At 59.0% G+C, this 26,198-nt stretch overlaps 1 protein-coding gene across 5 annotated transcripts in view; it reads right to left on the bottom strand.

Moving 5' to 3' along the window:
• LOC122386293 (rho GTPase-activating protein 23-like) overlaps positions 1-25,337 on the bottom strand; it is a 116,662-nt gene extending 91,325 nt beyond the window's left edge. For all 5 annotated transcript variants that reach the window (XM_043375359.1, XM_043375360.1, XM_043375357.1 and 2 more), the window contains exon 1: positions 25,041-25,337. In XM_043375359.1, the coding sequence (XP_043231294.1) occupies positions 25,041-25,112 (72 nt within the window). In that variant the 5' untranslated portion in view covers positions 25,113-25,337. The remainder of the gene's footprint in view (positions 1-25,040) is intronic.
• Positions 25,338-26,198: the final 861 nt, after the last annotated feature.

Consider the following 26,198-nt stretch of genomic DNA (forward strand, 5'->3'; position numbering starts at 1 on the left):
GGAGTCAGTTCAGGCCAACGACAGTCTCCCCGTAGAGCGGAACAGGGCTTTCCACTTGCCACCCGAGTGGACAGGTCGGCCCACGGAGCTCGGTCGTAGGAAGAGACACGAGTCACCGCTGAGACGAGCCAACTCGTAACCACCCGGCGGCCAGTCTCACTCCGTTCCGGATCATTCCAGGTAGTTCTTGGTCAGGAGGTTTGTGGTTTGGGGTCAGCGGCTCTGTACCGGTGCCGTCACCGCCAGCACTTCGGTCTTAACTCGGTTCATAAGTCTCCATCACTGAGGATTAGCGAAGCAGCGAATGTACGGGCGGCGCTGTACGCTGGCTCGCTCCGCTGGTAAATTCTGACCAAGTCACACTCGGTTCAGCCGTGACCCCAACGCAGCTCAGAGTCCCGTCCCAGAGAAAACGAGAGCTCGAGTTATGGACGACACCTAGAATCAGACACCGGAAACGTCCAGCACTCAATCGATTCCCGACTACACGGACGATTTCCGTGAATCGTATCCAAATCACACGGCCCATGCGCCCGTGGTCCGGAGGTATGTTACGGGAGCACGCCACCAGAAGCCAGTATCATGATCGGCGTTTCCGACACACCACAAACGGTTGCCTGAGCGTGTCGGCAGCACGCATGTGTCGATCTGCACATGGGCAGGTTCAGGGCGATGTGGTCAGATCGTAATTCGACGCTGGTTCGTTGAACCCGCGCACATCGCCCGCGGTGTCTTACCGGCGGTGTCTGAGGTCTTGTGGCTGAGCCCTGTCCCTGGAGCTCGTATCGATGGCAGGGGTCTGCACACCCCAAACCTTCAATCAGTTACCGGGACACCACGCGCTGCGAGTTCCGGGTCACCGAGGTGGCACCCATCGCGCCCTCGAGCGGTGAGAAATGTATGGCCATCGATTGTTTGATGACTCCGCGGCGGAACTAACGCGATTGCTGCCGCGCCGAACCCGACGGCCAGAGATTCAGCCCCGTTTAGGTCCAGTTCGAAACCGGGCTATTAGTCCCTCAGCGGTGTAGTGGATTGGTCGGTAGAAGTTCAGTATTCATGGGATTCGGGTCGGGTCGGTTCATCGGCCTCATCTGAGGTCATATTGGGCGTGGAGGGGAAGAGTTGGCGCCGATCCTGATCGGTAAAACACCCATCGCTGGTCCACGTTTTGAGCGGTAGGTGAGCATACGGGCTAGTCCACTACCTCTCCATCGCAGAGAAGGTCGATCTGATGATTACTGCTGGTCACATGATCTATAAGAAAATTGCATCTGGTCAGTCGGATTCCAGGTGACCTGTCACGTGTCATCACCAACTGCTGCTGCTGTTTCGTCACACATAGTCATCCAGCCCGGTCTCCTTCCCCCATCAGTCGCCTTCCATCCTCCCTCGTCCTTCACAATGCCAGGCCATCGCTCCGGCTCGGGGTGCACGGTGGCGGGGAGGGCCGCTGCCGCTCCGCCAGCGATGGTAACCCGGTCCGACCGATATGTAAATGACGCCTATCGCAGCTAACGCAGCGCGACGTCTCCTCAGGGGCCGGCACGCGATCCGCGGCCGGCGGGACGACCGCGCTGACAGATCGGGTGGGGGACCGCACCGCCACGGTCCGCCGACTCGGGAAGGCTACTGATGGAGGAGAGACAGATCACCGATCACAGACCGGCGGCCGGCGGTCGATCGGCGGCAGGGGTGTGGTGTAAACATCGGGGTACGACTGACCGCAGGGCCGTGGGGTGGGTCCAGGCGCTCCCGCCCCGCCCCACCCTGCAGATTCACATCGTCTAGTGCAATGACCATATCCTCTTTGCCCTCCTCGACTCTGCTCTGCCCAGCCCTCCTTTCCTCTCCCTCCGGCTCCGCTCTGACCGTAGGTATCGGGCTAAGACTCGGGCGCGTTCCGGGCTGATCCTCAGCCGGCTCAGCCCGGAGTCTCGGACAAACAGTTTCAGCGGCGATCGGTTATCCGCCGGACAGGAGCAATCACCGGTCACGGCGAGCAGGCGTCGGGCCGCCCCCGCCCGATGGACACGGCGGGCAGGCGTCGGGCCTGGTGAATACGGCGGCTGTGCGGGTTCGAGGGCGGGGCTCGTGACAGCCCGATCCTGGCGACCGCCGCGGCAGCGAGGGCAGAGCTGGTTCACAAATTGGAATGCTTGGTTGGATGATTGAACTGGCACTAAATGCAAATTGAGATGGCAGGTCACTTGATTGGTGGTAACGATGCAGCAACTAGCGATACAAAATCCTCGTTCATCATTTCCCGGTTCACAATCAACAAACTCATGTTAAAAAGGATGAGTAAAAACACACTGTGTGGAGAAGAGGACTTCAAGGCAGCGTTATTATTGTTCCACATCATTAGCCACCACCGGGTTCAGTGTAAGTCAGCTGCTAAGGCCACCTACCACATACCGACGACCGGGTAACAATAACACTCTGTGAAGGTCGCCGATTTCACCGACAAACTATCCCCCGGCTGCGATAGCGAATCGCCATTATATAACGCTCCCCTTCTGTACAGCTATTGGCCGCACAGAACAGCTCTCAGCTGTGTCCGCGCTGGGTCCGTCCATACGGAACCAGCGGCCGACCAGCGGCCCTTTACCTCGCCGGGGCTAAAACATCGCACGATCAGATCCCTCCCAGCGGGCAGCGGGCTATCACAATAAACAGCGGCGAGGCTGGAGTGTCGGGGGGCCGTGTGATATGTAACAGGCGTACCCCACACAGACCTGCGATCAGCTGACCTCAATGTACAGACGGGACCTCCAGACCGGGCGTGACCCGCAGATCGGCCACTGGGCAAAAACGGCTGACCGCTGACATTGGATATACCTACACTATACAGGACGCAACTCCCTGACATACTGGACAGGATTCCAATTCCAAGTACACAATACACACACATACATCTGCCGCGACCGCATCGCTTGGCGTGGTTTCGCAATGCGATGAGCTACGGCATATCCAATTATATTTTACGAGACTGACCTTTCTGTTGACACCATCCAAACTAACAGAGCTACTCGCACCAGCAGCATTTCATGACCACCCTACCTTATTCAACTCACATCAAAAAACCACAAGCCGGTTCGCTCTCGCTTCGTTACATTATTGCCTACTATCACAGTTCGCCGTCACAGTTATAGAAAGCTATAAAAAGCCGTTTAATATGTCTAAGCGGTGTAAAAACGTGAACTGAAGCCTAATATATCAACCAGATCGGTGGTCCTAATTAGATTAATTAATGAAAGTCGGACGATTTATGTTTTATGACTATTTCATTGCTTTGATAAGGCTTCATGAACGAGTTACAAGCGCGCTACTGACGCAGTGCAATTGTAGTGGAAACGCCGGCAGAGAAGCCAAGCTGTGGTACAAATCCCCTCTCGGCCCTCCACACACCACCAGACCCCGGTGAGCGGGCCGGCACCGCTGGAGACACCCCTGCCCCACGATAGAGCCGTCGCACGCCGTCGCTCTGTCGGGGGCGGCGGTCCGGTCGGCAGGGGGTGGGCCGTGGAGCCGTCGTAGCGGCCCCGCACCCAGGCCCGACACGGCCCGTTATCACCAGGCAGCCCAGTCGGACGCTTTTCCACCAGCACCATGGTCCAAGTGCCGCCGAGGCCAGAAACGCGCCCAATGGCAGCTCACCCAGCCTAGAAAGGCAGCCGGCCCGGTTTGAGCCAGGCCCTAATGCCACCAAACAGTCGCATTGGAGACTCGCGTAATGAAGCGGTAGTAACGGTACACGGATCGCGTCTCACCACACCGTGATCGGTGGAGCAAAGGCCTCATTTGTTTTACTGCCTAACGTCGTAGGTGAAAATAAGCAAGGATCCAATAAATCTGCACCGGTGTGCATGCGACGACAGGCAGCCGGAAAAAGATATCTAAAGAAATATGCTCGTGTGCTCGGATTAGCGAGAACACAACGTGCGTGATGCATAAATTTCCCCCGACTGTCCCGTCAATCACTAGCTCACAACTTCTTGCACTCATCAATATGGATTTTTTAGAACCGCCGTGGACTCCCCAAGCCGACGACATGCCAAGTCAATCAGTCGGCGACACATACGCTCGGCAGAACCGGACGGGCCACTTTCTTTCGGTCACAGCACGGCTAACGGGGCGCGTGCCACTGCCACGTGCCGCGTGCCGTGGTGCGCGGGTCGAAATGTGACCGCACGTGGTTGATGGGCGACAGAATGCCGGCGTCTATCAATATACACTGGGACCGGCCACCCACCGGCTGGACGGCCGCCCGGGAGAAGACTGAACAGCGCTGCTGAGGTCCTCGACATACATTCCCAGATGACACTTTTTGTGACATGAATTCCGTGATTATTCCCAGAGAATGGTTGCGGCATTATGATCAGTCTTGTCACAAATCAACAACTCATATAATTGCAGGAGTAGGTACTGAGCCAGGTAAAAATATCTTGTTCATTTTTTTCGGTCGCGTGTTACGGAGCGAGCGAAGCGAGCGTAGTCTTTCCTTAGATTAACGGAAATTTCTGAGTATGAGCGGCCGGCCGGCCTGCCGGCCGGACGCTTTTGCGAGGCTTATATCTCAGCAACCACTTGACCGATTTACATGCGGTAATTTTTGTAGGGTAGCTTCATTCCTTCTACCAAGTATTGGACTATTCCCGATGCATGTGGGTGACCCCTTATGCACGTGCCACGTGCAAAACGAAGAGGTGTCACTTTTGCAATTGTTGCAATATCTCGGTAACTACTTGGCCGATTGCGCTGAAAGTTGGCATGTAGGTAGGCACCCACTATGCAATGCATATCCATGTGCCAGAGTTGAGGTGCTGCTGCACGTGCGCACGTGCAGGGGTCGATTCCAGATCTCGAGAACGGCTGAACCGATGGCGCTCAAATTTGGTACATGGCTAGGGACCGGTTAGTAGGGTGCCGTGCAAAAGTCAGTTGGGACCCATTTTGCACGTGCGCACGTGCAGGGTGCCGCTTCCAGATCTCGAGAACGGCTGGGCCGATTGTGCTCAAATTTGGCACATCGCTAGAGACCGGTTAGTAGGGTGCCGTGCACAAGTCAGCTGGAGGTACCCCCTCGAAATTTCGCACGTGCAAGGCTCACCCTCTCGCTCGCTCCGTTAGTCGCCCCAAAAGGCGTTATACTGGTTTAAATTCTTGTACTCAAATGTCTTTCATTTCAGATTCTTTCCTTCTGCGCCAGCATCGTCACGAGCGATACCCAGCCCCACATCTTCTCGGTATGTTTCTGTCGTCCGCGGCCCGTTCCTTGGACGACCTTCTGCCACCCGCCGCGCCGCCGCCGCCGACGCGTCCCGATGACGCCCGTGACCTCACCATGACTGATGACGGTGCGACTGATGACGGTCCGACAGGGCTCCCCGCTGCGGCCAGCCGGCGGCCAACGAGTCGACATGTCGCGGAATGCTCGTTTGGTCCCGTAATTAAGTGAGAATCGCTTCTGAGGAACATGACATTTGGACGAGAATAAGTGGCGGGCGACTGCCGATCCTGCCCGGGAACAAAATGGCATTCGACAGACCTGGCACCGGACCAGGAAAAAAGACGAATGTGAGCGTAGGCAGAGCATGCAGTTCATCCACGTGATCAGCTCCAAACTCTGCGATGAAACCGATGTTCAACAGACCTAAAAATCATTGATCATTGATCAAAGATCATGCTATTCCGCTCAGTCACACGCCACTGCTTATAAGACAAAACTAAAAAAAATACCGAAAAAAGACTGGAAACAGACAACACGGACGCACACACAGCGACAGTTGTGTTGCCGCCCGCGCCGCCGCGCCGGGGCACCGGCCAATCAATGTGTGATGGTCCGGCCGGAGTCTCAATAATGCAGACCATCCGGGTCGCAGTCGGCCGGACGGGACACCGCCAGTACCGGCGGCGGCGGCGGTGGCGATCTGTCGCCAGGATACACGACTTAATGTGGGGGGAGCGATGCAGGTGCCCTGCAGGTGACCTGTATGTCCTGTGTTTGTAGCCAAGGGGGTTCCCATCGGTCAGGGGTCTTACCGCAGGTGCATGGAGGCCGTGATGGACGCTGGGAGCTAATGACAGCCTCATGATTATGTCATGCCCAGTTTGGTGTCATTCTATATCATCACAGGCAGCTGCAACTATGTAGAGCATAATGCTTATCTTAAGTCCGCAGTGCGAAACTACGCTGCCCTCCGTGCCAGTTATGCGGCACTGTCCATCATCACTGCACACGGGTGCGGCGGTGTGGGAGGCGGCGGTCCCCTCGGCGCCGTCAGCGACCACGCCACATTACTGGGCCAATCAGCCGAGCCGGCCGGTCGCGGTTCAGCTCGGTGAGTCAGCCCCACTTGAGCGGTGAGCTCACACATGCCGGGCGGCACGTCCAGCGGGCGACTGACGGACGACCCAGCGCGGCCAAATACACATACACTGGGGCCGGCTGGACGGCTCGCAGATGGAGCACAAACTATTACAAACACTATCGCCGCTGCAACACAGGGCTAACGGTATCAAAGTCTTCATTGCCAAAGACAGACAGCGACGAACAAAGGAGCGAATCTGTTCAGTGTCGACCGACTCATCCCAGAAACACACCACCATGACCGCAGAGCTGTGTCTGTGGGTTTTCTGTTCGTGACCCACACTACCTCGTGCAGATGATTACGACGTTCGATCATCGGAGCCTGTGTTGTATCGGGCGCCGCCGACACATCAAACTCGGACCGATCGGACACGCCACGGGCCCGGGACCACCACGGGGTCCGTCCGTAGGGTAGGAAGCGTCGGCGATCGGACCGTGGGTGAGCCACGTTCGGGCCGAGTCAGTGCCCTCGGCGCCGACTCCCCGTTCATGCGAAGAGAGGGACGAGGAAAGACACCGTAAGAGACACGCTTGCCCGACCCCGTCTACAAACAAAAATGACTGAAGTGGTTGGGCCCCAGGCTACTGCCGATTCATTCAGAGGGGGTCGTGTCAGAAAAAGCCGCCGCGCAGCGTCACACTCCTTGTGGAGAGGTGCCGGCATTCTGCGCCGGCAGACCTGCCGCCTGTCATGACAGCCGCAGTGACAGCCACACCAGATCTCTCCTGGACCGAGCGGCACAGCCTCCGACCCCTGCAGAGCTGCTAATGAGCTACCGTCGCCACCGGTGAAAGTCCCTCCCCGTGGTTAAAAAATCGGCGACCGGCCAAACCACGCAGCATTGGCGAGAAGTCGGTCCACCACCTGAAGTCATCCTCCATGCTAATCCTGGCAAAGGTTTGAGAGATTTCTGACAACACAATGCAAGATTAACTAGGATGAATGAGACACGATTAGAAGTCGGGTACAACATTGGCTCTGACCAGTCTAAATTTGTTCCCAGCACCTGCTCAACGAGTCCAATTTGAGGGTCTCGTTTTCACTCTATAATTGAGGCCGGCTAAAAATTAACTGGTGGAGACAGAGTGCTGCTATTTCTGTGGCGTTCGGCAGATGACGGACGGCGTGACGGACGCGCCGACAATGACTGGCCGAGTGACGGATGTCGGCGCTGACTGGCGGCACGGCGGCCGCCGGATGACGGCCCACTAGAGACGGCACTATGAATAGCACTCTGCTGGGAGCCGAGTGGAGTGCCTTCCCACGCCTGCCGTACCCGCTCCGGCAAACGGACCGAGATAGCACCGAACCCACGGCCTTGACCGCCTCACCGCGCGGCCTTCTCACGGCCGGCAGCGCGCCGCTCACGGGCCGCGCGACAGGGCACGGGCCGCGCGACAGGGCACGGGCCGCGCGACAGGGCACAGGCCGGGACAGAGGTCAACCGAGGTCACTACTGGCGAAAAAGTGAGAGTAAGGCACACCCTTATAGGTGGCAGAGACGGCTAAATCTAACTGCATCAATATAAAATCTTCAACATAATGTCGTTAGAAGATTACACGCTTTACTTGCTCATTCTTCGCCACTTCACATCAATGCCTGCATCAGTGAACGATCGCCACTGCACCTTTGAAAACATTCCCTCACTGGCCCAAGTGGAGGATATCGATGTCGCCCGCCGACTGGTTCAACCCTCCAACGCGTTGACAAGCCGGACATAGCCTGGTGCGTCACACGGCTCGCACACGCTGCGGGTTTGCGTTCCGGTGGTCCGGGGCATCCCTACCTCACTTGGCAGTCCCATGACTCATCTCGACGGTTCACCTACGTCCTACATTCTATCCTAACCTTCTGGGATCGCACAGGGAGTCCCAGGTCAGCTACCGGTCACCCCAGGTCAACTGAAGTCGCACGGGTTACCTAATAGTACCCGGTGTTATCTACGGTAGACCAAACCACCTGATGATGATAAGGGTCATCTATCGTCTGAGATACCAAGATTTCACTATAAGCAACATAGCGTCACTTGACAGGTCACCCAAGATCAGCTGAGGTCACATGAGATCACCTGAGGTCAGCTGAGGTCACCGGACGTCACTCACCTGAGTTGTAACCTCGCTCCTCCTGCGCTCCGGCCGCCACTCGCCACTCCCTCCGGTCGCTACTCTCGTATTACCACCGCGCTGCCGCCGACTCCCGACCCGCCCCAGCGTCGGCGCCGACGATCGACACCAGAGCCATCTGTCGGCAGCCGGCGGAACCAGCGGCGGCGCCGACCGCGGCCGGCGGCGCGGCGCGCTCGTCGGCAGGACGGACCCCTCGTCGGACCCCATCGGCACCGACAGGTGGATTCCGAGTACCGGCGGGCCGGCGTTCGGCGCGGACGGGGCCACAAAGACCCCTTTGTGGCGCCGGCTCACGGGGTAGGGTGTCGAGCGGGCGCTGGGGGGACCATTCTGTCCCGAAATAATCCGGCCCGGCCGCCACCGGCGCCGCCGAATTCCGGACATTCCGGCAATACAGTCGACGAGGGAGGCGGCCAGCCAGATGGCGGTACCGACAGCCGCCGATGACGCCGGCGGATGGACCGATGACGCCGACGGGCGGGCCGATGACGCAGTCCCAGTTGGCCGTCACCAGCTGGCAATCGATGACCGATAGTTCAGACTACGTGTTGTGATTGTTTGCTTTCGCTTTTTTACACATTTTCGCCCTCAGCTATCTGATTGAGCTATCGATGGTTTTGTTGGCAAAGCGACGGAGGGGGAGGGCTGTAACCAGGCTCGGCGAACGACCGGCCGGGGCACCGGCGACCGGTCACCAAAAGAGGACCATGTCGCCACTGCCAGGTGAGGTCCATGTCGCCACCATTTCCAGAGCTCCATAGTAGCCGCCGCCGCTGCATGATAGAGCGCCGATAGGCACATGGAAACCGCATAAACATGCCGCCAATTACCTCTGGGAACAGGGACCATCAGCATAACCGGACACCGCGCTAACGTGAGAGCCGCCCGGCGCCGTCGGCAGCGGCGGCGGCGCTGAATATTCGCCCGTGGTGCGCCGCGGCCGCTCGATGGTCACTGGTCACCGGCGGTCACCCACTGGTCACCGGCGGTCAGTGGAGCGTATAGGGAGCTCGGCTGTCGGTGGGCTGCAGGGAGAGCTGTGTAGTCCCGGGAGTAGCGATACAGCGCCAACAGGGCCGATACAGACCCGGAGTGGAGGTAACTAGATGGTGACAACCAACAAACTGCGGATAGGGAACTGACATGGGCTGGGTCAGATTACGATGACTGAGGTGTAAGGGTATCCCAACTGCTGAATGGACTGGCCCTAGGTCAAACTGTCGGAGCTGACCTGACAGCGGCCCAGTCAGAATGTCGACGGTGACCTGACAGACGCCGAGCCGAGAACTGACAGTGACTGACAGCACCTGGGTCAAACCACTGAGAGTGACAGGATGGAGGGCTGGGTAGTTATCGGCACCCTTTTAGCAGTGGGTACTCTGACAGTCGGCACTAGATACCCTCGCAGAAAACACCCCTCAGCACTGCCGCGCTCCACGCATACAACCGATCACCCGGGGACTTCCACTTCCACCCGACAGACGCCGACAAAAACGAGCTATTGAATGGGCTGTGACTTTAGCACCGTCCTCATCAGTTGGCATTGATCCCTGCACAGTTGACGAGTTAGTCATCCTTCATGACGTCACCCATGAATGACGTCACCATGGCAGACAGATGACGTCACCTCACCAGACAGATGACGTCACCGCAGCAGACATATGACGTCACTCTGGCGACGGGGGCGGCGCTGCGGAGATATCAGTCTGTTTATTGACTGGCTGAGCGGGCGCGGCACGAAACCAGAGGTGCTATGTGAGCAGCGAAGGCGACCGACGGACAGGCATACTGATTACGGATGGACCAGCAAACGGCGGGGGACGGACGGACGTATGGACGAACCAATGGACGGAGATGGAAGGCTGGAAGGACGGATAGCAGACGAAATGGGTGCAGACTCTGTGCATGAGAAGCGGAACGTTTAGCATGGTTGGAATGGTGACGGATGAGGGTGTGGCAGGCTCCATCCTCTCCGCCTCATCCCAACCAATTTCCAAACAAACTACCAACTATTGAGACCAACTGAAAGGGGCTCGGCAGTGCCGGTCCGCTGCTGTTGTTTCACCAGAAGGAGCGTGCCGTCGCCCATGCAAGTCACCGGAGAGAATTACTCAGTCGACCACACCCCTTCGGCCAGCGCTTGACGCCGACAAACCATTAATTGCTGTACCGTAATTAATTAACAGCTCCCAGCATGAGTAAGGTCAGCTCTGAACATCGCTCATGACAGAAAGAAACCAGGAATAGAAATGCCATGAATATGCGTGGAAATAGCCGAACCTGAGGGCGGTCGCGGATGCTGAAAATGTTTGGCTGCAATACTGAGCTTCCATTACAAGAGCAAAGTGAAAAGCTCAGCGGCAGGAAAAGCGCATGCATTCGTCCGATGTCCCGGAAGTAAGAAGCCATATACATGCTGGCGCGGTCAGTGCCGCATGGGGCGGACGACGGGCTACCTCTCTACCATTACCAGCACTAATACCGATAATGAACGCTGCTCCCAGCACGGCCCGGTTGCAGGCTGCACGATGCAAACAATCAGAGCGCGGACCCGGGGACGGCGGAGGCTCCAGCTGCAGCACCAGGCTCCGAACTTTCCCGGCCCCCGGCCAGTCATGGGTAGAAGTCAGTCCGACTGCCCGCTGCTGCAGAAGTCTGGACCAGTCATGGGCAATAGTCAATACCAGTCATTGGCCTCAGACCCCAGTGAATGCCCAACTGCAGGCTGCAGCGGCCTGGGCCAGTCATGGGCAAAAGTCAGTCTGACTGCAAGCTGCAGAGGTCTGAGCCAGTCATTGGGCAGCAGTCAGTCTGACTGCCCGTCGCAGCGGCTAGGACCAGTCATGTGGAACGGTCACAGCGTCCGCCATGGTCCTCAGTAATATTAAATGCACCGATATCGATGGCAGCCCGCGCTGACAAACCAGCTCTGAGCCCGCCCATCAGTCATGAGCAGCCGACCGCCCTGCATATGCAGCGTCCCGGCCGGCGCCGCTACCTGTCTGCCGGCGGCCGTTCCAAATTATCTCTAATGGCCATCTGAATTATTCACCTAATTGTAATTCAAGCTGCGGTTGCACAATGCACCTGCCGCTCTCTGGCTGTGATTGCGGCGGCCCGGGAGTCGCTGATGATGGACGGACAGTTTAGAGGAACAGTCCGCCGAGTGGCGCCGCTGGTCGGCCGTCCCAGCTCCAGTCCCGGCGCCCCGTGCGGGGTGCTCGGTATATACAGGTGCGGCCAGCCTCGCCAGGAGGACACGGCCGGCGCCTGGTCGCGTCGCGTCAGGTAAAAAGGCCGGCCGACGACACCGTCAGCTGACCGGCCGGTCGGGTGACAGGGACAGGAACCGGCGGCACGGCAAGGACAGCCGGCCGCGGCACGACAAACCGAGCAGGGACAACAGGGCACGGTAAACGGCAGGGACAACCGGGGCACGGCCACGACGCGCTAAAACGGGCGTCGGGCATACAACGGCACAGCCGCGGCACGGCACACCGGGAAGGGACAACCAGGGCACGGCCACGGTGCAGACAGAGAACAGACTAGGTAGGCAGGGACAGAGTACTGGCGGAGCACGGGCAGAGTACAGACAGAATAAGGGCGGGGAGGGCACGGAGGGCGCACGGACAGAGCACGGACAAAGTACGGGCGGAGCACGGGCGGAGTACAGAAGAATACGGGTAGGGTACGGGAGGAGCACGGACTGAGCACAGACTGGGTACGGGCTGAGCACGGAAAGAACAAGAACAGCACGACCAAAGTGCAGACATTGCACGGGCTGAGCACGGGCATTGCACAGAGCACGGGCCGAGCGGATGGTGCTGCTACTCGTTACCAGGATCGGAAAACCACAAACATGGCAAAACACCCTGGACAAGACCCAGATCCGGGCGTCCGTCTCCTGACGACACACTGGAACCTCAGCAACAGACAATGCAACTGGAGTTTTGTCACATCAGCCACAACTTTTCACTGGGCCTCAAGGTTTAGCCCTGGTTAGTGCTTAGCCGAACAGTGGCAGCGTCTGACAAGGGGAAATAAATCAGAGTGAGCACAAGTGGCAGAGAAAACAATGACAAACAGCGGCCATCCAGCCAAACGGCCCGCGGCAGCGTGCAGAGGAAAGCCGACCGCACGCTGCAGTGCCTGCTCTCCGGTTAGTCTGCCTCCAACACAGCTGTCGTTACTCTCTAAAGAGTTTGATGACGCTTGAAGACGGATGATGACGCCTGATGACTCCGTGACACACTGATGACGCCGCCGATGACGCCCGGCGGCGGGCCGCTGACGATCCGCCATTAGCCTCATCACGGCAGAGTGGCGAGGCTTCATTAGCCCCGTCACGAACCGTTTTGGGCGATCAGCAGGAGCGGCGACGCCAGGTCACATCAGAGTGCAGTCGCGAAACCTCAGCCGCTCCCCGCAGACCGGCTGTGGTGGAAGAAGCCGGCATCTACATCTACATCTACATCTAAAAAAGCATTAGTTAAAGTGAATGGTAACAACAGGATAAACAAGAAATGCTTAACTGAGGCGGGTTATAGATTACAGACCCTTCAATGTATCGTAGCGGAGAGATCCGTGATCTATCGGTCTCGACAACCCTTCATGCAACGAATTAATTGACGGCAACTCGATATTTCCAGTCCACTTGCGCCTCTAACAAGGTAGCGCCGCCGACAACAAGCTACGTCCCTATTATCGAGAACAGAGATGTTAGCATCGAGTCGCTGGGGACGCTCCGTCGGACAGTTCGATCAGCCTATCGACCTGAGCTTTGGGATAATGGATAGAAAACAACCCATAACCGACATACGATCCACAAACTTCGGCGCTGGAGGGCGCCCACGCTTGATCGAACCAGCCCAAACAGCCACGGCACAGAACCCAAACAAGCCGACTTCCTACCCCAATTTTCCCGCCACTCAGTACGCACAAATCGCCCTTGAACGTTGCGTTGCGAAATCGCAGGAAGCGTTTCAATAACACGCAGAATTAGTGGAGCATATTTTACCACAGTTGCGCCATCTGACTCGGGCACGTAGTAAACAGTTGTGATGGCGATCCCCGACGGAAGGTAAGACGGAGGGGCGCCGATAGGGGACCGGGAGGATCGCTGACCGTTTCAGACGGGACAACGACCCGTGCCGCCGCGGCAGCTGTCCGAGCCACCCACTGAGACTGTGTACTCCGGTGAACGTTGAGCGCACCCCGGTGCCTCCAGGCCAACGCCGCGCTTTGTGCCATTGTGCACCAGGGTCGCTGGGGAGGGAGGCACACCCCCGCCGCAGCACTGACAACTCGGCCACACCTCACACAGGACGGAAAGCGAGCTCCGACGGCTGTATGGTGGCCCCAACAGAGCCTCAATGGCCCCGTCAGTCGAACGTCGGGCCCATCAGCGATCGCTGGCGATCCGCAGCGAACCGCACCAAGCTTCAGTGAGCCGTCATACCGCGCGTCTGAGGACGACCGACGGACCGTGAAGGCGCACCGTGGGCTCAGCTGAGGTCACAGCGAATCAATAGACACGGGCGGAGATGCCGAGGCCGGCGATTTAGATCGACAATGAACACCAATCGAGGGTCGAGTAATTGGGGTCAGCGTTTAGCCAAACGAGACCGAGGCCTGACATTCTTCTGTGTGGTGGCTAGGCGCAGCATTCAGCTATCGTTTTAAATGTTAAAGCTGTCTCTCAATGTATGACAAACCGTTCATTCCCGTACACCATAACAGTCCACTTTGCTGATATGTAGTAATGAAAAGAGCCACCCCAGAATGCAAGAGTATATGGCTACTTCAATCCTACCACAAGGACCATTGTCAGCCACCGCAATGTCTGGATATTCCCACCACCCCTCCCAGTCCAAATTAATCCCAGAAGCCGGCGCAGTGCAGGCCGGGCGGCCACCCGGTGCGTTCCACTCCCCCGGTAACCGTTCCTGGTGGCGACAGGAGGGGACCCTGATCAGCACCAGGTGGCGCGCCTGCCACGTCCGCTGCTCTCACAGCGGGGGTCGCTCCCGCCTACCGTCCACCTCCTGCCTGCCCTTTGGCACGCCCGAGAGCCGCGCAAAGAAGCCGCCACCGGCTCGTCGCCGGGTCTCATCGGGAGCAGCAGGGGGCGGCAGAAAAACGAGCCCTGGCGGCCGGCATTCTCAGTCTCTGGGGCGAAGCAGGACGCCGACATGCCATACATATCGTGGCGGACCGGTGGATTCGGCGCCATCATGATGATTGGGCAAGAGAGGCCGGCTCCGGAGGCGAACGGGTTGGAGCGTCCCGCAGAGCCGGGCCAGGGTCGTAAATCACATACGGCACCGGCCAATCGAGGCCCGGCAGGCGCTAACGACGGCAAAACGCGAAACACGCCGGCCGGCACCGATACAATCGCGTCCGCCACCAAAAACAGCGGCGGGACGCGCGCTCGACCGGTGCGGACTCCCAGCGCTGCAGCTGACCGGTCGGTGCACGGGCGCGACACGCCGGGTCAGCCGCCCGAGACGGCCGATCAACGACACGCCGAGGGTGCTAATTAGCCACTCGGACAAGGCGCCGGCAGTAATCCGCCTCCAGTCCGGCTGACGAGGTCGTAGCGTGGGGTCCCGGCCCCAGCCGTGGACGCCGAGAGTCGTGCTCCGGCTAAGGCCGCGGTCACACCTCCCGATAACCATCGCCGGATCTCGTATCGGCGCCGAGTCTCACGCTCGGTCGAGTCGTCTGGGGCCGTTTCACGCCGACCCGCTCGGCAACGCAGTACACCTGGACGACAGGTGATCCAACAAGGTTCCGGTTGGCTGGGGAACGCGGGTCGGACTCGCCTAATCACAGGTGAAAAACGTCGACAGCCGCTGCAAGACCGCTTGCGAGCGGCGCAAGAACGTTTTCTTTTAAAGTTCGCACACTTTTCTCTTCAGTTTTTCAGAGCGATTCCAATTGAGTCACTAATATGGTGTTTACATCACCTCTACATCTCAATACCAATCTTGGATGATAAAGTGCACGGTATATGGCGACCCCAAAGTCTGTCGCAACTGGTATACTACGATTCTACCAACTGAGCTGAACCCGACTTGATGAGCCTATCATCACCGCTCCTGCACAGAAACACACAGCAGCAGCCTGCAGCAGTATCAGCACGCTGACAACTGTGACTTGTGCAATACCGACACAGCGGCGGGGATGTCCACACTGATCAGCCCCGGCCCGGGATATCAGCCGACCTTCCAGCGATCGCGCACCGCCCGCCGCCGATCCGACTCAGATGCCGCAGATTTCCGGACAGCCGACCGGCAAAGCTCAATGACAGCGGCACGGGAACAAGGTCGACCTCAACCGGCGGGCCTGTCAACCTCCCGCCGCCACCGCCAGTATGGGACGTCGACAATGGGTAGAGGACAATGAGCAGCGGCAGCAGCAGCTAGGGGGTCAAGGACTCGACGATGGAGCAGTTCAGGGGAGGGACTGGCGGAACAGCTGTCAGACAAAGACCTTTGGAGGTTAGCGGTTTCTAACGACAAAACTCGAGCGCGAAAAAGTCTGGAGGACCGGAGAACCCACAACCGCCCGCATACTGTACGGGATATTCGCATGATTTGCGTTGGCTGTGGTACTTTGCGCGAACAAAGCAGACGGAAAACGGACGCTGGCACAGGAAAGGAAGATACCGGGCCAGTCTGGCGGCACCTCGCGGCTGATGATGGCGGCTGCGACCCTTCCCAGGACCAGCTGGCGGGCACTGCGCGTCCAGTCCCTGCTGACACCAGCGTACCGGTAACGACACCGGAGTACCAGTGGCGACATAAGCACCACTGCAGCTGTCCACGTCTTTCAGTCCGCTGTATCGCACGGAACGCACGCAATGCGGTGCATTTGCCCTGTGAACTGTACAGAACGCGAGGCGCGCAGCTCCTCACGCACACAGGCGGTCATTTGGTCCTCGTCCCCCACATCACACCAGGTAGCTTGTGTGGTAATGTGGCAAGGAACGCCGAGCGCGCACCGTAGGTCCCGCACTGGCTGCCAAAGAGACCGAAACATGCAGCGTTCATTAGTGCGGGGTAAAAATGTGGTCGGGGCGGCGTGCCGGTGCACTCGCGGGACCCTCGGTGTACCGCCCGGCGGGCTGACCAGCGCGGTGCCCGCTCGACCAGTTTTCCTCGTAGGCATAAACTGCACCGCGGCATCGCAGGGACCCAGTGAGAGGGGCAGGAAAGGTAGCGGTTTCCGGGCCAGTGTGGAGGCACCACAGGTGTCGGATGCCAGGAGCACAGCTTTGTAGCCTGAAAGTACCAGCAACGGGTCGACTTAAGTCCACAGGATTACGTTGTTACCCAAACATCCAGCCACAAAAACCACCGGACGTCAAAGCTTCAGCCGAGCTGTTTTGCATTATGTATACGAATGTACCTGCAAGAGCCGCTCTCTGGTTTGACGGTGCCACACACGCAAGGCAGATTCATATGCCTCGCCCTTGTGAGTGCAGCGCTCCTGTTGCGCAAAACAGAACATTTCGGTCTCACCCGATAACGGCTGGAATTGGCCGTGCAGGCGGGGTGACGTCGGAATGCCACATTCCCTGCAGCGAGACGGCGCGTGACACCATCTATCTTCCACGACATGTCACTCGTCACGGCCCCGCCTGGGCGTCTGAGACGAGCTGCAGGAGCCCAACTAACGCGACCAATACGGACATAAATAGAGCGGCAAATGGGGGCCGTGTTGATCCGCCTGGCGACCGTCCCGACCTCCGCCAGAGCCCCAGACTGGCGACGGAGAACGGAGGGGCGGCATGTGTGCAGCTGCACCCGACTGGAACGCTTATGTGGCATCAGCCCATTAGACTTCTGACTGGCATAATAACGGTAATAAAGAGCTGTTAGAAACAGCGGTACTTCTGGGCAGAGGAACGTCGTATGGCCAATTTACTCATATCATCAACGTCAGTGCCTACACTAAACACAAGTCAGCATGCCAAAGCCCCAAAATCGTTCGCCAAGGATTTTGTTCATTCCAGGGCAGCGAAAACGACACAATATGGCCTTGTCAAACGACTCGCCTGCGTCAAACTTCGCGTTTATTTTGCTCCGCCCAAATTGTTTGGGCAGTCAGCGTGCCGGTCAAGCTTGCTTCGGATTTCGTACCTCATCAGCGTGACCCGAGCGTGGCGTTGGCCCGCGGATTTCCCGCGGGACAGTCGTGACAAGGTTTTCTCTCGGTGCGCAGGGGCGACACCGTGGCGGATTTTCCCGTTACGTGCTCCCTGGAAACGTCACGACAAACTTTACCTCGTTTCGACCGGCTAACGTTTATCTTTGTCGCACAAATTGCCAGACCGTGCTCTGTTAGTCGAAACATTCTTCACCTGTTTGAGCGTGTTACTTCAATCCATTCTCTATTCGTGGAGGTTGAATCAAGGAAAGCTGATAGTTAAACACGGCATGACTTGAATCCGTATCCAGCAGGTTTCCTCCCATTACCTTCAACGTCGCCAACCTCTTCAAAGTCGCCAGCCTGGGTTACACGTGCGGTTAGGCCCGGAAGCCCACTGACCCTGTGTCAACCCACCCTCCTTAGGGTGCGCCCCACACGTCCATTACGCTCGGAACAACGTCCCGGTTCACTCCCACGAACCCCCATGACACATCGTCGCAGGAGCTCTGACGCCACAGGTCGTAAACTAGCGCCCACGTGACCCAGCCAGCCGCCGCTGTCCGGACTCTGCTCTCTCCCTCTCTGACCCCACGTCGCCCGTACACGGACGGTCCACTATTCCTGGGGTGTCGCGGGCAGTTGCTCCGCCCTACAACGACAGACGAGTGATGCGTCCTTTCTTGGAGTAGTTACGTCTCCGGCACACTCAGGTCACTACACGAGCACAGGACAAGGGCCAAGGGAGAATCAGAGGCGGAACAAAAAATGGTGGCTCAGGCGGACCTGGACGAACTACTGATGCACCAGGCTAAGCCAGCAGTGGGCAGCTAGCGGGATGTTGTGCGGGGACCACCTCGGGTCCATCGCGTCGGTGCGTGAATGGGGCTGTTAAAATCTGCTGCAGGACCACCCACTAGGCCGGCCCGCCGGTAGACCGCTGACGTGAGCCAGACCCAATCATAGATGCCACTCCCCTGCAGGCTGCAGGCATCCCTCTCCTCTGAACGCTGAGCGGAACTCAGACATGGACGCTCAAAGACCGGCTTCTCGTCTGCCTCAGTCGCACACACGTCATGGACACAGTTCCGAGTGCAGCGATGGCAGGCAGCAGCGGCGGTCGCGGTAGCGCCGCACTGCGCCGGTGGCCTGCGATTGCATCACTGCAGACGCGTCAGCGTGCAGCGGACGTACGGCTGCCTCCGGGAGCCAAACAGCCGCCCCTGGGCCGACGCCGCCCGCCCCCACGTGCGTCACAGACGGCGGACGGACGTGCCGTGCCGTGCCACCCCGGCGGCGGCGGCCGAGCCGCGTCCTTCACCTTGACGGCGGCACACACTCCACCCACACGGCGCGCCCCGGGTGACACGGCGCCGCGCGGAGGGCGGAGGGCGGCGCGGAGGAGCGGCCGCCTCATCCGTCAGACACGTCACCGCTCCGACCGGCGTAGCTGGATGAAGTGGGTCGAGACATGGAAGCTGCATTCATGTTGCAATGTAGCTGCGCTCGACAGGTGACACTGTTCAGAGACATGAGTGCAGGTGAGGTGAGCCCCGCTATCACGATTATCAGATCTTCGTGCAAAAACTGTTCCCACAAAACGTCATCCCTAAGCTGCTCGAGATCTGATCAAGGCTGGAGTCTCGCTAGTGCTCATAGAAATGCTTCAAGCCCATAAATGGATTGACTATCAGAGGTAACAATCTGTATGAAACTCACGATAAACTTCACAAACACCCACTGAACAAGCTCCAATAAGTTGAGCTCTGCCTCTCGACGGTTAGGAGTTGCGTCCCAGGTCGGTCGGGACCGGGTCAGAGGCGTGTGGCGTTGCGGCCAGAGCCGGGCGTCATCATCATTATCCTCCCCGCTCCGCCCCGATTCTGGTGGGCCCAGCGGGACCCGGCGGGGGGCGCTGCGGGGGCCGGAGGGTCCGTGTGGGGAGGACCGACCCCCCGGAGCGCCGCCAGACTACCTGGCAAATTACCCGGGGAGCGGGCCGCCGGCGCAGGAGGCGGGCCGGGGATGGGAGTTCTCCATCAGAACTGGGCGGAGCTGCGCGATGATCCCCGACCACCCGGCGGTGATCACCGGTCAGACGCTTACCAAAACCGCCGGCCGGCCCGCATAGGGAGAAATCGGCCCGATCGAAAACCATTACAGGTAATTAGGACGATCTTCGATTACACCGAGATAGCAGACCAAGGACACAGCGGCGGAAACCAGCTGTTTTGACACGTCCGAGGTAAACCAATTACCACTAATTTGAATCGAATCACCTTGCATACCGAAAGTGAGGCGGTAAATCAGCGTCAGAGTGCAGAGGCGCGGTGACATCAGCTAAACATTGCACGTCCGTCAGACGGCGGCGGCCGACGCTCGGCGAGGATGCAGCACGGAGCGTTGCGGGTGGATCAGCCGTCCAGTGTCGGCTCGAGACAAGTCCGCCTTCTGCAGGCGACTGACACAACAGCGTGTAATCCGCCGCCGTTCGGGACCGGCACGGCGCGGCGCTCGGCCGGACGGATCACAGACAAACTGTCCAGTCCTCCTAACCCCACGTCTCCATCGTGTTCGCCGCTGCTGCGCCACTCTCCGCCGTGCCGCGGCGCGTCCGTCGCCACTGCGCCGTATTCGGTGGCGCCGCGCTGAAATGGCAGTCGACTGGCGTGTCGGCAGCGACAACAAACGTCTCTGGTGGCTGCCGGCGCGGCGGCTCTGACGGCCGCTGCAGCCGACTGACAGCGCAGCCCAAACACGGGCCTTGCAGCGTCAACATACACCGGAGTCGACCGGCGCGCGGCCCGAGCGGCCCGGCCGCCGCACGCACATCTGGCCCGGAGCTCGCATGTCGACCCTCGCTGCGCACCGATCGTCAGCGGTGGCTTACCGGAGCCGACGAGCGCGCTTGCGAAACCAACAGGGGGACGCCGTCGCCGGCAGCCGGGCAGGAAAGTCGGCGAGCCCGCAGTGGTCTGCCAGGTCCGCAGTGGTCCGTATTCCGCGCACAGTCAGTGTGGCAGAGACACGTCATATCGGCCGGTGCGGTCGAGTGTAAACGTGTAATCCGCGATCGACCGATTTCGGGCTGCACACTCGCAGCGCCCGTTTCCGCCCCATTTCCACCCGCACGCGCGCCGCCGCCGCCACGCGCAGCGCCGCGCTGGCACGCACGCACACGCAGCCGTCGGTACACACCTGGCGGGGCGGACTGGGGCCTGGGGTGCGGTGGCCGGTCTGCATCCACCGTGACGGCCCCGGTCAGCGCGGCGGTGGACGGAAAGCTACCGGGACTACCAGGCAGACTATCGGTGGTGCATGATACCTTATCTGAGCGCAAAACTCCCTACAGGTACAAGAGTGTCATGATACACGCGAATACATGACAAGTCGGGCTTTCCGTTCAAGGGGAACGATATCACGCCTACGAGCACCCTGCATAATCAACGAATGTTCGAGATAGATCACGAGGCCAAGCCTCGTGATCTATCTCGAACGCATTGCCGTGATCGCATTGCCACTTAACCAATATTCGTACAAACCAGATCTGACCACACTAAGATGATCCCCCAGTTCCCATCCAGTGCATACTAAGGAAGTCACTCCTGACATATCCAAATCCCTCTTAGTTACACAGAACCCACCAGGATGTGCAGTTACGTATTGCAGATGCCTGATCCTACGTCGCCGTCTTTATCAGCTATCGTGACCGCAGTCGGGCGATCCGGGTCGCTCCGGAGGGCGCTGATAAGGGGTGGTGGACCTCCCCCCGCCGTCCGCCGGCCTGTGGGCTGTGGGCGGCACCGGCAGCGACACATCGGACCTCGCCCCGGCACCACCGGCTGTTTGGGCACGGACTGCTGACGCGGAGCTGAGGCCAGCAGTGTCGGTCGGCAGGGGAGACGGCCGGCGGGCCGGCGGTCTCAGCGACCTGACCTCGCTCGGCTGCTACTGACGCCGCAGTCCAAACAACATCGCCAGCGCAGCAGTACCCGGTCACCTGGGTACGGTCACCTCCACCCGGCAGAGCCCCGGCCCACCACCGCTCGGGAGGGTCCCGTCAGCCCACACCGACTCAGCAGGCCGGCCAGCCCGTCCCAGCCCGAGAGTCCAGCTCGTCCCAGACCAGGGAGTCCAGCCCGTCCCAGCCCGTCGACCGCCGGCAGTCAACGGGCCCCTCAACGGACCACCAACTCCGGTGTCGTGACATGGCCGGGCACGCCAGCACTCACAAACAGATCTGTTTTACATTCACTCTCAGTTATTCCTCGGTACCGGCGGCACATTTTTGGGTGTCCCTGTAAGCCTGCAGGCTCGGTTTTTGCAGGCGCCGCCTCCCGCTGACACCAGTGCTGATGAAATCGCCGCACCCCATTCCGCTGAGGACTACAGGACTAACAGCAAACACAGGCCAGCCATCAGCTGATGGGCCAGAACAGCTCTCGAGAGGCTTCCAAATGCCAATCGTAAGTCAGCATTATCTTATATAACACCGCCACTTCAGCCGTTGAACAGGCGACTCAGACTGTCACCTCCCTTCCGCAGGATGCTCATTGATCCCCTGGATAAGGAGGGGGCGTGGGAACGACGGAGGGCGGAAGTTGACCGTCGGCTCAGCGGAGGCCACCACTTATACCCGTGAGCTGATTGTGCAGCGGGCATTCCTGCGGGGGCACCAATCCGGGCAGCTGAAGGGGATGGGGGGTGCCGAGGACGGGTGTTGAGGAGCACCCCTACTGGCTGCACTCGGTGAGCATTAGCCACCCGGCGAGCGAGGCAAGGGAGTGACGAAGGGGAGCCCGACCGGCCCCGAGCGACACGGTAGTGATCGCCGAGGGTCGCAGGAAGGGGAAGGGGTCCCAGGGAGCGGGACGGACACGAGGGAGGACCGCCCCGCGTGACGCAGAGCGATCGATACGTCGATAGACCGCGTGTTGCCGCGCGGCTGACGCGGGGCGAAGGTGAGGGCGGCCGCTTTACTTTACGAGCTAGCACACCAACCAAACGCACCCGATACGCATAGTGGCAGGGGCGGCGCAGGGCCTGGGCGTCAACTGGAAAACGGTGGCCTCATGTGACGAATGGCCCTTTTAGCACAGCTGGCACGGTCCAATGGATGGATCGCAGTTCTCATTTGACGGGGCGGCGCAGTGGAATGGCCGGGTGATGATTGGAGAGATTAGGCACCGGCCTAACGCCTGAATGTCAAACAGAATCCCACAAGGAAATCGCGAATTAGCAGCCCTTTTGAAGGCATGAAAACGCGCCGCATTCTTAAAAGGAGAGAAGTAGAACACAGGCCTGATAGCATTAATGGCTTCTCATTTTCAGCGCGATATATCCCCTACAAATTTCCCCGCATTGCGCTTATTCCTAGGTTACCTTATTGCACAATGCACAGTTATTTTTGTCAACATATAATGAACAGGATCAAATTTCACTCATTGACTCTTATTTGATGGAAACTACACGTCTCACACGACTGATCGTGCTCCCGTTTGCACAGTTCAGTGTTCACATAAGTCGCTATCATGTGATGTTTGTCGACAGCGGTGTGCGCTATCGCCCCCCCCCCTCCGGTGACCCTCGCGGCGCGACTGTCAGTTCGCCCCGGGGGCAGATAGCGCCCGGGGCGAGCGTGCCATACCGATAGCCAGGATACCTAGCCGAGCACGTGAGCAGCGGCGGATTCAGGGACAAAAATCGGGCGAAATCCCATACTTTCATGCAAAGAAGCAATCCCACACCTGGAAACTTGTAAAACTTTATACACCACAAAAAGGTGCGAAGTCCGAAGCCTAAATCCGTTGCATTGTAACCACGCACACCTAAATTCTCGCTACTCCGGAAGCACCGAATATTCGTCATACTTCCCCTGCAATGATGGCGGCTCGGATATGATGGGCTGAGCTCGGCTCCAGTGATAATCTGCACCGGTTGAAGCCCAGAAACCCTCCGGCTAATGTGTTATGATGCCCCCAATGAGCGGCTGCTGCACAGCTCCCCGCCGCGCCACACCCAGCCGGAAGCACGCCCTGACACATGACATGACACGACACAATGTGACACGCTGACACGGGGTGTCACGGGGTGTCACGGGGTGTCACGGGGCGTCACGGGGTGTCACGGCGCCGGTCGCCGGCCCGGCGCCCACTAATGTCCGAGCGTCCGACCATTAGCCGCAGAGTGGTGCCCGGTTTATCAGGCGGTCAATCCGCCGGCGCGGCGGGTGTGGCCCTTCCCAGATACTTCTGTCACAAGTGGGACAGACCCGGGCGCCTGGTAACCGCGCTGGGCGAGGTAGAGGTCACGGGGGTGACACTCACAGACAGGACAGAGAGTGCCCGGTCAGGGGGTGCCCCGGGCCCGGGGGAGGGGGCAGGGTCAGCGATCACGCTGTCAGCACGGGTGTGACGGTGGAATATCAGGGCAGGTCACCGGTCAAGGGGCTCCCTCGAGGCAGGACAGAGGCCATCGGTCGGTGAGTCAGCGGGACGAATCATGACGTCAGTCGGTGTAAGAGGCGGTACACAGGTCACCCAGGTCACAGAGGTCACAGAGGTCACAGAGGTCAGCACTCGAGAGCCGACGCGGCCTCTCATAGACAGACATATATTGAACGAGTAACTTCCAACGCTAAAATTGGATGATCAAAAGTAGGTACTAAGGTGGTAAATAAACTTCAATATGCGTTGAATGCAGCTATCAACAGCTGAATTACAATGGAATTGAACTGTTGAGATTTTTCCGTTACCTATATTGAAAAGACTTCGCTTCGCTCGCTGCGCTCGCTCGCTCGTAATTATAATCGAGAGACTATAACAGTCTGTCGGCATCTACGGACCATCCTTTGTTACAATAAAGGTATCCAAATATTTTAGACGATTATTTGATATTCAAACTGCTTTTCGACATTCGATCACATTAAACCTTCAAAAGCTAAATTTTTGGATGGAAATGTCAACAATATCCGCAGCGCCGCAATCCGAAACCGTCGAATAAGTACCTACCTACAGACTGTAGTTACAGACTGTAGGTATTACCAGTAGACGATCTTAAGATAATCTAAACAAGTGCTCAGGGTTTCAACTCAGTTCCCGAAATTGTTGTTCGATAGGTGGGGTCTCAAAGCTCGACAGACAAGGACCATCTTGTAAATTGTTTACATAAAACGGCAGCCTCACGTTGGGATGCGATCGCTAAGGTGCAGAATATCCCCTCTCAGCATGATGAAACAGTCGCTCTTTGCAGCAAAACATGTGCTCTGTAAATACCAGGGAACCGGCTGGCCGCGACCACAGAATCACGGTGTGAGGCCCACACTTGCCGACACCGAGGCAATGAGCTTCGACAAACGACTATGAAAAAGTGACTACGGGTACTCACCCCTCCGTCGTACTCGTAGTCTCCATTGTAGGCGTAGTCGCTGTAGTCGTCGGTCTGGGTCAGGCCGGCCATCGTTTCACGTGTGATCTGTCGGCCGCGCTCGGCGTCGTTCACAGGCGCACACTCATTCCACTGCAGCACAGGTCGGCCGCTGCCGTCGCCTCTCTCACTGGTCACTGGGTTGGCCGACGACCCGCTCCGCTCCGCCGGGGTCCGGTCAGATCCGGCAGCAGCGCTCCATCAGCCGGCACGGCGCGGCCACCTCCGACACATTGCCGCCGCGCCGGCACACCGGCCCTATCTGGAAAGTAAGCACAGATATGAGGCGGGTATTCAGCGCAGCGCGCCGCGCCGCCGGCCGGCGCTCAGTGCAGCCGTGCCGCGCGGCCCGGACGGTAGACGCGGTACTGCGCGGCCGCGCGGCGGGATGAATCCCCTCCCCTCCCCACCAGCTGGTCCCACCGGCCCCAGCTGGTCGGCGGGGTGACAAAGGGCGGTGAACCGTCCCGCGCCGGACCTACACACCTGGGCAGGGGGAGGGGAAAGGTAACGGCCGGCCCAGTCGCCCCGGCGCCGCCCCGACCCACAGCCGGCCAACTGGGCCGCATGTGCGCGCACCTACACAGCTGCCCCGTCCTCCCTCCCCTGAGTTGCACCCGCCGACCCTCCCCCCCCCCCCCTGCCCCCGCCGCACCAGATAACGGCACACATTATGCCACAATAGCCTGTCGTGCAAAATTAATTTCGCATGAGGTTGCACCTTTTACGGCATGGTTTAATGAGGATTTATCGCAAGGCATCAGCGGGAATCGAACACAGGCGCCGACACAGAGAAGCGTGACGCTCTTCATTCATGCAGCAGAGCCGTGGAAGATGACCTCCCCTTTTATCGGGCGTCACTCCCTCGGGCCTCGGCACGGCCGCTTCCAACTCCACATCAATCAGTCCATAAAATCGGCCGCCCTCCAGACGGGGGGTCACGGGGCCAAGGCGGGGTCACGGCGCGCGGACCGGCCGTCCCCGCGTCCGCCGCCCGCTGCCGGGCTGCTCCACTTCCCCCGTTAATTCTGCTCCATTTGGCGGCGCCGGATAGCGGCGGATCCGCGCCAGACGAGGTAACCGGCCCGACCTCCCGGAGACCAGCCGGTCCGCGGTCCG

Source organism: Amphibalanus amphitrite, unplaced genomic scaffold (assembly GCF_019059575.1).
Source record: "Amphibalanus amphitrite isolate SeventyFive unplaced genomic scaffold, NRLGWU_Aamphi_draft 000246F_arrow, whole genome shotgun sequence".
In the NCBI taxonomy this organism is placed as follows: Eukaryota; Metazoa; Arthropoda; class Thecostraca; order Balanomorpha; family Balanidae; genus Amphibalanus; species Amphibalanus amphitrite.